The following is a 13,829-nucleotide window of genomic DNA, read 5'->3' as shown; positions in this document are numbered from 1 at the left end:
GTTTCAGTGCCAACATCTGTCTGTGTTGGTAAATAAACAGCCACGAAAAGTATAGCTGAGAACTCTCTAGGCAAGTAGTGTGGCCTGCAGTTTATCATAATATACTAAAATTCAGGTGAGCAAAATCTAGAGACTTCCTTAGATTTCGTGCACCAGCTGTTGTTTACAAATATGCACAGACCGCCCCCCCACGTCTTACTGGAGTGTGCTGTTCTCTCCTGCCGGTGCAACAAGTATCCTGCTAGCTGAATATCCATGTCGTCATTCAGCCACGATTCCATGAAACATATGATACTAGTTTTTGATGTCCCGTTGGTAGGATATTCGTGATCGTACCTCGTCTAGTTTATTGTCCAATGATTGCATGTTGGCGAGTAATATTGACGGTAACAGCAGCTTTCCTTGTTGCCTTCTGCTGGTCCGGACGAGGCATCCGGCTCTTCTTCCTCTGTGTCGCTTCCTTTTGCAAATAATTGGGATGTCTGCCCTGTGGGTTGTTTGGAGAATATCGTGTGAGTCCAGCTTGCTGCTGTTGAAGAAATCTTCATCTAATCCGAGCTGAGTGATCGCTCTCCTGAAATCCAGAAGCTCTTTTCTGCCGTAAGATACGGTTGCAGAAACATTATGTACAAAATCATTTTTGCCAAGATAATCTATCCCCCTGACGTGTGGCACATCAAGAAGCTGATTAAACAGCCTGATCATTACACAGGTGAAACTTTGCTGGGGACAATTTAAAGGCCGCTCTAAACTGTGCAGTTTTGTCACACAACACAATGCCACAGATGTCTTAAGTTGAGGGAGTGTGCAATTGGCATGCTGGGTGCAGGAATGTCCACCAGAGCTGTTACCAGAGAGTTGAATGTTCATTTCTCTACCATAAGTTGCCTCCAATGTCGTTTTAGAGAATTTGGCAGTACGCCCAACCATGCCAGCCCAGGACCTCCACATCTGGCTTCTTCACGTTCGGAATCATCTGAGACCAGCCACCTGGACAGCTGATGAAACTGAGGAGTATTTATGTCTGTAATAAAGCCCTTTTGTGGGGAAAAACTCACTCTAGAAGGCCAGCATCCTGGAGTCGCCGCTTCACTATTGACATTGAGACTGGTGTTTTGTGGGTACTATTTAATTAAGCTGCCAGTTGAGGACTTGTGAGGCGTCTGTTTCTGAAACTAGACATTCTAATGTACTTGTCCTCTTGCTCAGTTGTGCACCGGGGCCTCCCACTATTTCTATTCTGGTTAGAGCCAGTTTTTGCTGTTCTGTGAAGGGTGTAGTACACAGCGCTGTATGAGATCTTCAGTGTCTTGGCATTTTCTCACATGGAATAGCCTTAATTTCTCAGAACAAGAATAGACTGACGCGTTTCAGAAGAATTGTCATTGTTTCTGGCCATTTTGAGCCTGTAATTGAACCCACAAATGCTGATGCTTCAGATACTCAACTGGTCTAAAGAAGGCCAGTTTTATTGCTTCTTTAATAAGTACAACAGTTTTCAGCTGTGCTAACATAATTGCAAAAGGGTTTTCTAATGATCAATTAGCCTTTTAAAATGATAAACTTGGATTAGTTAACACAACATGACATTGGTTTGATGGTTGCTGATAATGGGGCTCTGTACGCTGTGTGCCGTTTCCCGCCACAATATTAATTTACAACATTAACAATGTCTACGCTGTATTTCTGATCAATATGTTGTTTTAATGGACAAATGTGTTTTTCTTTCAAAAACAACATTTGTGACTCCAAACTGAATTGGTGTGGGGGTCCGTGGGTGGCTTTTGACCATGTTAGGTATTCTATTTCTTCCTATAAATTACAATTTTATAATTTAAATTTAATCCATTAGGTTCATTTCAAAGAGATCAAATTCTATTTCAACAAGATAATGTTGCAGGAATGCTAATGTTTCTAAGAAAATTAACAATTTCAGAACAATCTGAGATGGTGGGTGTTTAAAATATGTGCTTTATAAGGTGGAATGACTCTTTATCCCTAGACCATATAGGCCAATTCCCACGACTACAAAGGGTTAAATAGGGCTGGCGCGGTAATTGTACAATCGTGTAACTGACGATTATGGATGAAGACAGTCATGAAAATAACTGTAAAATATCTACTGTATGTATAAATCTATATTTTTCGCTTTATGAACATAATTTTCAAATTGACTAACTTAACCCAAGAGCAGTAAAGGTAAGCCTGGTTCACATCTAACAGCTGATAAAAGGAGCAATGAGAGGAGAATTTTTTTTATATTTTTTATTTAAATGAAATGTTTACGTTGTGAACAAACAAACTGCTGACTGAAGGGCTGCAGCGGCGTTGACATGAATTTGAGACTATTTCCGTGGTGACATTGACTCTTTACAAAGGGATGAAATTTTGCTGGTCCTTGTTTTAGCAAGGTTTTGTAGCAAACGAGTATCATGAAATGCATGCACCCAATCCATGGCTTTACCAAAGACAGGGTTTAGACTTGACAGTTCATGCAGCTTTAGTGTTCTGATCATGGAATTCCAAACGCGTCATGTCTCTACATCTACATTTAAATATCTACCCTGTCCACAGTGGGCATTTCCCCCGCGCTATATTCAAATGACTATGAATTTGACAAACGGTGGAATATGATAATTCAACGGATGGCAGTGGCTAACTAGATTTGTGTGCATGTGTCATTCCCTTTTTTATGAGCTGATTGTGTGATAACAGATGATTTAACCATAGCCCCTCTAGTAATTTAATAGGATCTCTGTTATCCCTAACAGTTCCATAATGGGGCAGCAGGTAGCCTAGGGGTTAGTGCATTGGGCCAGTAACTGAAAGGTTGCTGGTTCGATTACCCAAACCGACAAGGTGAAAAATATGTCTGTGCACTTGAGCAAGGCGCTTGCCACTGTAGCAAATTAGGGTTGCTGTACTAAATGATAGCCATCTGGGATAAATCCAAACCAGTCTGGAATGAATTGCAGTTTATGCATTTCCTGCCTTTAATTATGCAGGAAAATAGAAAGGATGTGATGTATCAGAAATTGTGTAATGGAATTATAGTCAACCTAAAATATTGTAATTTAATTCTAATAGATTTACGGGTTTTGTACCAATTTTCTGAATAAATAGCCTCAACTCTATGTAAACAGACCATACATGTCTCAGATTGTGTTTTCTAGGAAGCTGTGAATGCTATTATGATACAATATCAGTACGTGTTGCATTTACAACTAGTCTAAATCCTATCAACTGATTTCAGCAAGTTTGAATGGAATGTTGGCATATTGGCAGTTAATTTGAAAAAATATATGGAATCATTCCTCTAAATGTGGCTAGCTAACACATGTGCAGTGCATTTGGAAAGTATTCAGACCCCTTGACTTTTTCCACATTTTGTAACTTTTTGGATTTAATAAAAAAATCCTCATGAATCTACACACAATAACCCATAATGGCCAAGCGAAAACAGGTTTAGATATAAATATCTATTACAAATAAACGTAAGTATTCAAATCAAATGTATTTGTCACATACACATGGTTAGCAGATGTTAATGCGAGTGTAGCGGAATGCTTGGGCTTCTAGTTCCAACAATGCAGTAATAACCAATGAGTAATCTAACCTAACAATTCCAAAACTACTACCTTGTGTGTGTAAAAGTGTAAAGGGATAAAGAATATGTACACCACGTCTCGTTAATGTCTATTTAGACCCTTTGCTATGAGACTTGAAATTGAGCTCAGGTGCATCCTGTTTCCATTGATCAGGGTACCAAAAATGTCTGCAGCATTGAAAGTCCCCAAGAACACAGTGGCCGCCATCATTCTTAAATGGAAGAAGTTTAGAACCACCAAGATTCTTCCTAGAGCTGGCCCCCGGCCAAGCTGAGTTATCGGGGGAGAAGGGCATTGGTCATGGTGGTCACCCTGAAAGTGCTCCAGAGTTCCTCTGTGGAGATGAGAACCTTCCAGAAGGACAACCATCACTGCAACACTCCACAAATCAGACCTTTATGGTAGTGGCCAGACGGAAGCCACTCTTCAGTAAAAGGCACATGACAGCCAGCTTGGAATTTACAAAAAGGCACCTAATGACTCTGACCATGAGAAACCAGATTCTCTGGTCTGATGACACCAAGATTGAACTCTGGCCTGAGTGCCAAGCGTCACGTCTGGAGGAAACCAGGCACCATCCCTACGGTGAAGCATGGTGGTGGCAGCATCATGTCTGGAGGAAACCTGGCACCATCCATACGGTGAAGCATGGTGGTGGCAGCATCATGCTGTGGGGATGTTTTTCAGAAGCGGGGACTGTGAGACTAGTCAGGATTGAGGCAAAGATGAACGGAGCAAAGTACAGAGGGATCCTTGATGAAAACCTGCTCCAGAGTGTTCAGGACCGCCGACTGGGGCAACGGTTCACCTTCCAACAGGACAATGACCCTAAGCACACAGCCAAGACAACTCAGGAGGGAATTCAGAACAAGTCTCTAAATGTCCCAATCGAAAATCTCTGCGGAGACCTGAAAATAGCTGTGCAGCGACACTCCCCATCCAACCTGACAGTGCTTGAAAGGATCTGCAGAGAAGAATGGGAGAAACACTCCAAATACAGGTGTGCCAAGCTTGTAGTGTCATACCCAAGAAGACTCGAGGCTGTAACTGCTGCCGGAGGTGCTTCAACAAAGTACTGAGTAAAGGATCTGAATACTTATGTAAATGATATATTTCTGTTTTTGATTCGTAATGCATTTGCTAAAATTTCAAAAATAGTTTTTGCTTTGAGAGGTACTGTGTGAAGATGACTACATTTTTATTTTATTTTAGAATAAGGCTGCAACAATGTGGAAAAAGTCCAGGTCTGAATACTTTCCGACTGCACTGTACACTGTAGATCAATTCTTCACATTCATTATTTTACACAATCTTATCACAGCACTGGCAAACCAAAGTTGACCAACTCCCTGACCAACATAAGAATGTTATGTCCATTCTTGTATTCTAATTCTTAATTCTATGGGTTTAACATTTAACTAGACCCTAGAATTGTGTGTCTCTCTCCTTTCTAAAATCTCTTCCCTCTCTCTCTGTGCAGGTTTCAGTCTTGCTAGTGAGGATAGCCTCGGGAGAATTCCTACCCAAGAGAGATTGGTAAGGATGGGGGGGAAGACAGGGATAGTATGAAGAGGGTAAGAGCGTGTAGGAGACGTGTGTATGGGAAAGAATTTGTCACATACCAGTTATCCCAAATTATAATTAGTTGCTTCATCTGTACGTTTTCCAGTTTGGAGGTGATGCGAGTGAGGATTCAGAAACCTGGCGTTCCAGCTACACCCCACAGCCCTGGAGGCCAGAGGTACGCTCTCTTATTCACCTCACAGGAAGCATCCACAACCTGCCCAGGCTTGCTCACCCCCCCTTGTGTGTGTATTTAGGCCCTAGTGTATAGTAGTAATCAGTGTTTGAGCAGAATCTAAGTAGGAGTCCTCATGTTTCTTTTATATCATGGTGTGCTGCTGTGCTAAGTTGGTAGAATCTTATATAAAAGGCTTCACCACTAACTTAATGGCAAAATGTAGATTTACGCCTAAATAGACATACCCAAAAGTAACTGCTATTCATGTGTAATACATTGATTCTGACATGCCAAAACTTGGTATATTTGGAAAGACATTTGAGGAAGAGTTCAGAATACACAAAATAACTGTTTTTATTATATACTTTTTAAACATTTTATTTAGAAAGTAATCTTTCGTTGACCAGCTATACGTGAATTATTGATGCCCGGAGCTGGAAACTCATCAGATGGCTTCCACAACATGTGGTATTCCACAAAAAAATGGTATTGATAGACCTAACTAGAAATGGGCAGATGTTTTAGTATCTTGTGTCAGGTGTGGTCATGGGACATTTCCAAGTGTCACTAAACTTCTCCAAAGTGGCATATGTCTGTAAATTAGATAATTCCAGTGCTATTACATATTTGCAATCAATATTTGCAGTCTCAAACACAATTTATACCATATCAACCTCTCATTGTGAACATTGTGGTGATGTTATGGGGTATCCAGGGTACGTTCAAGTGTCCTTTCAACCTCTCCCAAGTGTCCGAATGTGGTAATTGCACTGTTTTTTTAGTAAACTGGATGGGCCGAAAAGTTATTGTTCACTTTAAAAACTGGCCACAACACCAACCTCTCTCAAACATTGTGGTGGTGTCGGAACATACAGGGGATATTTAGTTTTTAAAAATAAAACATCTCAAGTGCCTGAACGTTTAGCCTAGGCATAGCCAATGTATTGGTCCCACAAACAAAAACAAAATAAAAGCAACAGATATACACTACCATTTAAAAGTTTAGGGTCACTTAGAAATGTCCTTGTTTTTGAAAGAAAATTATTTTTTTTTTGTCCAGTAAATAACATCAAATTGATCAGAAATACAGTGTAGACATTGTAAATGACTATTGTAGCTGGAAACGGCCTATTTATTTATTTATTTATATATATATATATAAGTATTTTTTAAAATATAATATCTACATAGATACAGTGCCTTGCGAAAGTATTCGGCCCCCTTGAACTTTGCGACCTTTTGCCACATTTCAGGCTTCAAACATAAAAATATAAAACTGTATTTTTTTGTGAAGAATCAACAACAAGAGTGACACAATCATGAAGTGGAACGACATTTATTGGATATTTCAAACTTTTTTAACAAATCAAAAACTGAAAAATTGGGCGTGCAAGATTATTCAGCCCCTTTACTTTCAGTGCAGCAAACTCTCTCCAGAAGTTCAGTGAGGATCTCTGAATGATCCAATGTTGACCTAAATGACTAATGATGATAAATACAATCCACCTGTGTGTAGTCAAGTCTCCGTATAAATGCACCTGCACGGTGATAGTCTCAGAGGTCCGTTAAAAGCGCAGAGAGCATCATGAAGAACAAGGAACACACCAGGCAGGTCCGAGATACTGTTGTGAAGAAGTTTAAAGTCGGATTTGGATACAAAAAGATTTCCCAAGCTTTAAACATCCCAAGGAGCACTGTGCAAGCGATAATATTTAAATGGAAGGAGTATCAGACCACTGCAAATCTACCAAGACCTGGCCGTCCCTCTAAACTTTCAGCTCATACAAGGAGAAGACTGATCAGAGATGCAGCCAAGAGGCCCATGATCACTCTGGATGAACTGCAGAGATCTACAGCTGAGGTGGGACACTCTGTCCATAGGACAACAATCAGTCGTATATTGCACAAATCTGGCCTTTATGGAAGAGTGGCAAGAAGAAAGCCATTTCTTAAAGATATCCGTAAAAAGTGTCGTTTAAAGTTTGCCACAAGCCACCTGGGAGACACACCAAACATGTGGAAGAAGGTGCTCTGGTCAGATGAAACCAAAATTGAACTTTTTGGCAACAATGCAAAACATTATGTTTGGCGTAAAAGCAACACAGCTCATCACCCTGAACACAGCATCCCCACTGTCAAACATGGTGGTGGCAGCATCATGGTTTGGGCCTGCTTTTCTTCAGCAGGGACAGGGAAGATGGTTAAAATTGATGGGAAGATGGATGGAGCCAAATACAGGACCATTCTGGAAGAAAACCTGATGGAGTCTGCAAAAGACCTGAGACTGGGACGGAGACAAAGCTAAATCTACAATGGAATGGTTCAAAAATAAACATATCCAGGTGTTAGAATGGCCAAGTCAAAGTCCAGACCTGAATCCAATCGAGAATCTGTGGAAAGAACTGAAAACTGCTGTTCACAAATGCAAAAAATTTCAGTCTCTCAATGTGCAAAACTGATAGAGACATACCCCAAGCGACTTACAGCTGTAATCGCAGCAAAAGGTGGCGCTACAAAGTATTAACTTAAGGGGGCTGAATAATTTTGCACGCCCAATTTTTCAGTTTTTGATTTGTTAAAAAAGTTTGAAATATCCAATAAATGTCGTTCCACTTCATGATTGTGTCCAACTTGTTGTTGATTCTTCACAAAAAAATACAGTTTTATATCTTTGTTTGAAGCCTGAAATGTGGCAAAAGGTCGCAAAGTTCAAGGGGGCCGAATACTTTCGCAAGGCACTGTAGGTGTACAGAGGCCCATTATCAGCAATCATCACTCCTGTGTTCCAATGGCATGTTGTTAGCTAATCGAAGTTTATAATTTTAAAAGGCTAACTGATCATTAGAGAACCCTTTTGCAATTATGTTAGCACAGCTGAAAACTGTTCTGATTTAAAGAAGCAATAAAACTGGCCTTCTTTAGACTAGTTGAGTATCTGGAGCATCAGCATTAGTGTGTTCGATTACAGGCTCAAAATGGACAAACAACGACTTTTCTTCTGAAACACGTCGGACTATTCTTGTTCTGAGAAATTAAGGCTATTCCATGCGAGAAATTTCCAAGAAACTGAAGATCTCGTACAACGCTGTGGACTACTCCCTTCCCAGAACAGCTCTAACCAGAATAGAAAGAGTGGGAGGCCCCGGTGCACAACTGAGCAAGATGACAAGTACATTAGTGTCTAGTTTGAGAAAGACTCACAAGTCCCCAACTGGCAGCTTCATTAAATAGTACCCGCAAAACACCAGTCTCAATGTCAACAGTAACAACAGGCAGCCTACTGATTATAGTGTTGGACTAGTTAACTGTAAGGTTGCAAGATCGAATCCCGAGCTGACAAGGTAAAAATCTGGCGCTCTGCCCCTGAACAAGGCGGTTAACCCACTGTTCCAAGGCCGTCATTGAAAATAAGAATTTGTTCTTAACTGACTTGCCTATTTAAATAAAGGTAAAATAAAAAACAGTGAAGAAGCAAATCTGCGATGCTGGCCTTCTAGGCAGAGTTGCAAATACAAAGCCATATCTGACTTGCCAATAAAAGATTAAGATGGACAAAAGAACAGACACTGGACAGAGTAACTCTGCCTAGAAGAATACACACAATAGGCTGACTGGGGAGGTAATTTCACACCGTCACAGTCCCGCGATAAGCACTACAGCGCTAATATTTGCATGAACTCTTTCACAGTTGTGTTCTGTGGGTGTCACCTAGTAGATTGATATCCCATTTCATTGCTTCAGATTCCAACCTTGTTTAACATGATCTAGTCTAAATATGGCATGAATCCACCAATTGTAACCATCTGCATCACTTTTACATGTATTTTGAAGGGAAACTGCAAATTACACTTGTGACTAGCCTCACAACACAACCCGGTCTGGTCGAGCATCACTAGCCAGATGAAGCTAACTGGCTGCTTATAATGTTAGCTTTGGGCAACAGTTAAGTAGCTGGCTAGCTATTTATTTTCATAGGAGTTCAATTTCAATAGGTGAACAACAAGTGGCTACCTAGCTAATACTTACTCACACGGATTTCTAAATCATTGCTAAGAATAATGAAAATGACTGCACTTTCTACTGGTCATTGTTTTCAGGCTGGTTGTATTGTTGCTAGCTAGGTACCAAACTAAAGCTAGCTAGCTACCCCAGAAGTTGCGGTCGAACTAATAATGCTTTATTACCAATGTGGTATTGTAAACACATCGTTCGTGCCCGATGTTTGCAGACTTTTTGTACAGCTTTGACAGTGCTACTGTATCTTTTTCACACTTAGACTCAAACGGTGTTCCATAGTATTGTAGCGACCCGCACAGACAGCTGTGTGTTATGTGTTAGGCTAGGAGGTGGTTGTGTTGTACTGACCAGTACCCGGTGTTCGCGGGGTCCGACATGTCAATCAACCTGCTATCTGCCAATCACGGGAATGCCTGGAATGTTCTGATGCCGGGCATCCTGGTGGTTGGCGGAGTGGCGTGGAGGGGGGTTGGGCATTGGAAGTTAAGACCAGGTTCAGCCTTTCTCTCTCTCTTACGTCTGGGCTTCACAAGAGAAGGTCACGATTGGCTTGTGGGTTATCTGTCATCTATTTGGCGTGTGCTACGGCCCAAACAGTAGCCTGTGTAAAGTTGGTTCAATAAACCGTCAATTCGCAAACTCAAGCCTCTGTCTGGACAATTGTTCATTTATGATCTAGTCAGGTCATTACATTGGTGTCAGAAGTAAAAACGTTGATACAAGTTAGCTAGCTGACTTATGTGGCTAGCTACCGTAGGTGAGAACGGGGATTGAAAATGCTTCGAGGGAATCCGAAAGTGAAGGTGGAGGTAGGGGACGATTATGGCCAAGGAGGTGCGTGTGAATGGACGTCGGGGGTTCTGTCTGAGGAGATCGCCAGGGCGTCGGAGCGCAGAGGCCGCTTGAGGGAGGACGTTAGAGCGATGGCGGATGAAGCGGGCATGAGTGCTTCGTCGACTGTATTTCGCGCGGATTCTGATGGGCGGACCGAAGTGGTGACGTCGACGCGGCGTGACGAGGAATCTGGGGCTCAGGATGTAAACAAACATGGCGGCGCCCAGTTCCCGGCTGCGTCCGTATCTGTTAAGACCCCGAAGTATTCCGGTAAGGCGGATTGGGAAGCTTTTCATGCTCAGTTTGAACTGTTAGCTCATTTTAGGGGGTGGTCGGATGAAGAAAGGGCACTGCAGTTGGCTTTATGCCTCACGGATGAAGCTCTGGCCTGTTTGATATTGATTAGCCCCGAGGACAGGCATGATTATGGTGCTTTAGTGGGAGCACTGAGGAGGCGCTATGGACAGTGTGTACAGCCTGGGCTACTGCGCTCCGAACTGAGTAATAGACGCAGGCAGCCTGGAGAGCCTCTACGGGTGCTAGTTAATGACATTGAGAGCCTCTCTCGGCGGGCATATGCTCACATGCCCCCCTCCGTGCAGAGCGAGCTAGCACGGGACCAGTTCATACAGGCGCTCTCTCCTACGGAGCTGCGCATACAGACCCAGCTGGCTCATCCTGAGTCATTGCAGACAGCCTTGGAGATGGCTTTGGAGAGGGAGCTGGTGTGGGCTGGGGCTTTGGTGGGGGTGCAGGGAGACACACCCTCTGTGCGAGCTGGGGGGCAGAGCAGCCCGGAGCCGGAAAAGCCTGCTTGGGTGGCCGAAATGACAAAACTCATTCGTGCTGTGTCGCTACAGGCGGAACGAAACACACGCCCTGGTCCCAGGGTCTGCTGGGGTTGTGGCCAGCCAGGCCATCTGCGCCGAGATTGCCCCATGTCCCCCAGAGCTCAGGGAAACGGCTCGGGGTCCGCATAGACCGGGTAGTGCGGACCCCTGGCTTTCTATCCCAACCACCATCATCTTCAGGAGGAGCCCTCCGGCACAGACGGGGAAGCAAGGCTCCACTTCCCCCAGAAGCAGACGAGGGCAAGCGGATGGAGCCTGTTGTTGTGGTGGGCCGGACCTGTGTTGGGGACTTTTGTCATGTCCCTGTCACTGTGGAGGGGGTGCCCTGCTCCGCCCTGGTGGACACTCGGTCCACAGTAACCCTGGTGAGGCCAGATATTGTGCCAGGTTGAGCCTACAACTGTGCAGCTCCGCACAGTCACAGGTGAGCTGGCACCCATGAAAGGGAAGGGAATAATGACTCTGACAGTAGGGGGCAGGACTGTGCGTCATCCTGTGTGGGTGGCGGCTGTGCAGGACCCTTGTATCCTGGGGTTGGACTTTCTTAGGAGCACAGGCTGCCAGTTAGACCTAAATAGGGGCACACTGAGCTTCCAGGGAGGGACGGAAGTCACCATGGCCCCCCCTAATGTCACATTCACTCAACCCAACAAACCCTTTACTCCAACAGTTAAAGCAGCAGAGACTCATGGCTGCGCCCCCCCCCACAGCTGTGTGTGACTTTTCCCCAGTCCCCTGTCACCTACGGCGGTGTGTTACATTCCCCCAGCTACCTCCATGACACAGCCCTCTGTGAGCCCGGGCCGCACCCCCCAGCCCAGCTACCCCAGATGGGAGAGGAGAGGACACTGTCTGCAGTGAGGGAGATATGGGGGAGGAACTGTGTTGGTCTTGACCCTGAGCAGCAGGAACTGTTGTGGCAGTTGCTGTTTGAATTCAGAGACAGCTTTGCGTTGAGTGAGGAAGAGGTGGGTCAGACTCATCTGGTGCAGCATGAGATCGACACAGGTGATGCTCGACCCATCAAGATGCGTCCCCGCCGTATCCCGCTGGCACGCCAGGAGGCGGCAGACAAGGCTGTGTTGGAGATGCAGCGGGCAGACTTCATTGAGCCCTCAGACAGCCCCTGGGCGGCGCCAGTCGTCATGGTTCCGAAGAAGGGGGGCAAGCTGAGGTTCTGTGCGGACTACAGGCGGCTGAATGAGGTAACCAGGAAGGACTCATACCCCATACCACGTATCGATGAGTCGCTGGACCTGGTTAGGGGTCCTCCTGGTTCTCCTCACTAGACCTCCGCAGTGGCTACTGGCAGGTGCCCCTCTCCCCAGAGGCCAGAGCCAAAACTGCGTTCTCCACTAACAGAGGACACTGGCAGTTCAAGGTCCTGTGCTTTGGCCTGTGCAACGCTCCAGCTACTTTTGAGCGTTTGATGGACAGGGTGCTGGATGGCATCCCCCGACAGCAGTGTCTGGTATACCTCGATGACATCCTGGCCCATGGCAGCTCCTTCCAGTCAGCCCTGGGGGCGCTACGGCGTGTGCTGGAGAGGGTGGCTGCCGCAGGTCTGAAGCTCCACCCCGAGAAGTGCCACTTCATGAGGAGAGAGTGTCCTTCTTGGGCCACCGAGTGGGGAAGGAGGATCAGCACCATGGAGGACAAGGTAGGGGCTGTCAGAGACTGGCCCACCCCCACCGACCAGCGTCAGCTGAAGAGCTTCCTGGGCCTGGCCTCGTACTACAGGAGGTTTGTACGGGGCTTCTCAAGCGTTGCTGCTCCACTGAACCGCCTGCTGCCGAAGGACAAGGCTTTCACTTGCATAGTGGAGTGTGAGGAGGCGTTCAACACCCTCAAACGTGCACTGATCGAGGCCCCCGTGCTCGCCCCCCCTGACCTCACCTTGCCCTTTATCCTGGACACAGACGCGAGCAATGTGGGCATGGGTGGGGTGCTGGCCCAGGTGGGGCCAGAGGGGGAGAGAGTGGTGGCGTACTTCAGCAAAACATTTGACAAACATGAGCGCCGCTACTGTGTCACCCGGCGGGAGCTCTTGGCTGTTGTGGCTTCCGTCAAACACTTCAAGTACTACCTGGGTGGTCTGCCCTTTACTGTAAGGACTGACCACTCTGCTCTCCAGTGGCTCATGTCTTTCAGAGAGCCAGAGGGGCAGGTGGCACGCTGGTTGGAGGAGCTTCAGCCGTATGACTTCACGGTGGTGCACAGGGCAGGGGCACGCCACTCCAACGCCGACGCCATGTCCTGTCGGCCCTGTACTGCAGGCGGCTAGAGAGCTGCGGGCAGAGGAGGGTGTCTGTGCCACAGTGTGTCGGGCGAGCGGGCCTGTCTGCTGTGAGCTGCAGACTGTCGACGTGGCTGAATGGCGGCAGCAGCAGGGACGGGACACAGATCTACGGCCAGTGCTACAGTGGGTAGAGGCGCAGGTGAGGCCACCATGGGAAGAGGTGACAGCGCTCTCACTCGCGACCAAAGGGTTGTGGTCGAAGTTTGAGAGACTGCGGCTGGCTGATGGCGTGCTACAGCGGGCATGGAAGGAGTCAGCTACGGGAGAGGAGAGGTGGCAGGTGGTGGTCCCAAAAGCATTGCGGGAGGCTGTGCTCCAGAGTACTCATGGGGGGGTGGGGACTGGACACTTTGGGGTCACAAAAACACTGCGCCGTCTCCGTCAGGGCTTCTACTGGGGGCAGCACAAGAGGGATGTGGAGGACTTTTGTCGCCGCTGTGACAACTGCACAGCGAGAAAGGGCCCCCAGGCCGCTCTCA

General features: G+C 45.9%; 1 protein-coding gene across 2 annotated transcripts in view; it reads left to right on the top strand.

The window, feature by feature from the left end:
* LOC115134198 (beta-1,4-N-acetylgalactosaminyltransferase 3-like) overlaps positions 1–13,829 on the top strand; it is a 48,376-nt gene that overhangs the window by 8,560 nt on the left and 25,987 nt on the right. The window contains exons 2-3 of one of the 2 annotated variants that reach the window (XM_029667932.2): positions 5,089–5,144; positions 5,278–5,349. The exons of the other annotated variant lie outside the window; for it this stretch is intronic. Of the exons in view, the coding sequence (XP_029523792.1) occupies positions 5,089–5,144; positions 5,278–5,349 (128 nt within the window). The remainder of the gene's footprint in view (positions 1–5,088; positions 5,145–5,277; positions 5,350–13,829) is intronic. 2 annotated transcript variants of the gene reach the window in all.

The sequence above is a fragment of the Oncorhynchus nerka genome, linkage group LG9a (genome assembly GCF_034236695.1).
Source record: "Oncorhynchus nerka isolate Pitt River linkage group LG9a, Oner_Uvic_2.0, whole genome shotgun sequence".
Classification (NCBI taxonomy): domain Eukaryota; kingdom Metazoa; phylum Chordata; class Actinopteri; order Salmoniformes; family Salmonidae; genus Oncorhynchus; species Oncorhynchus nerka.
Note: the sequence above shows the minus strand (reverse complement) of the source record. Positions and strands in the feature narration are given on the sequence as shown.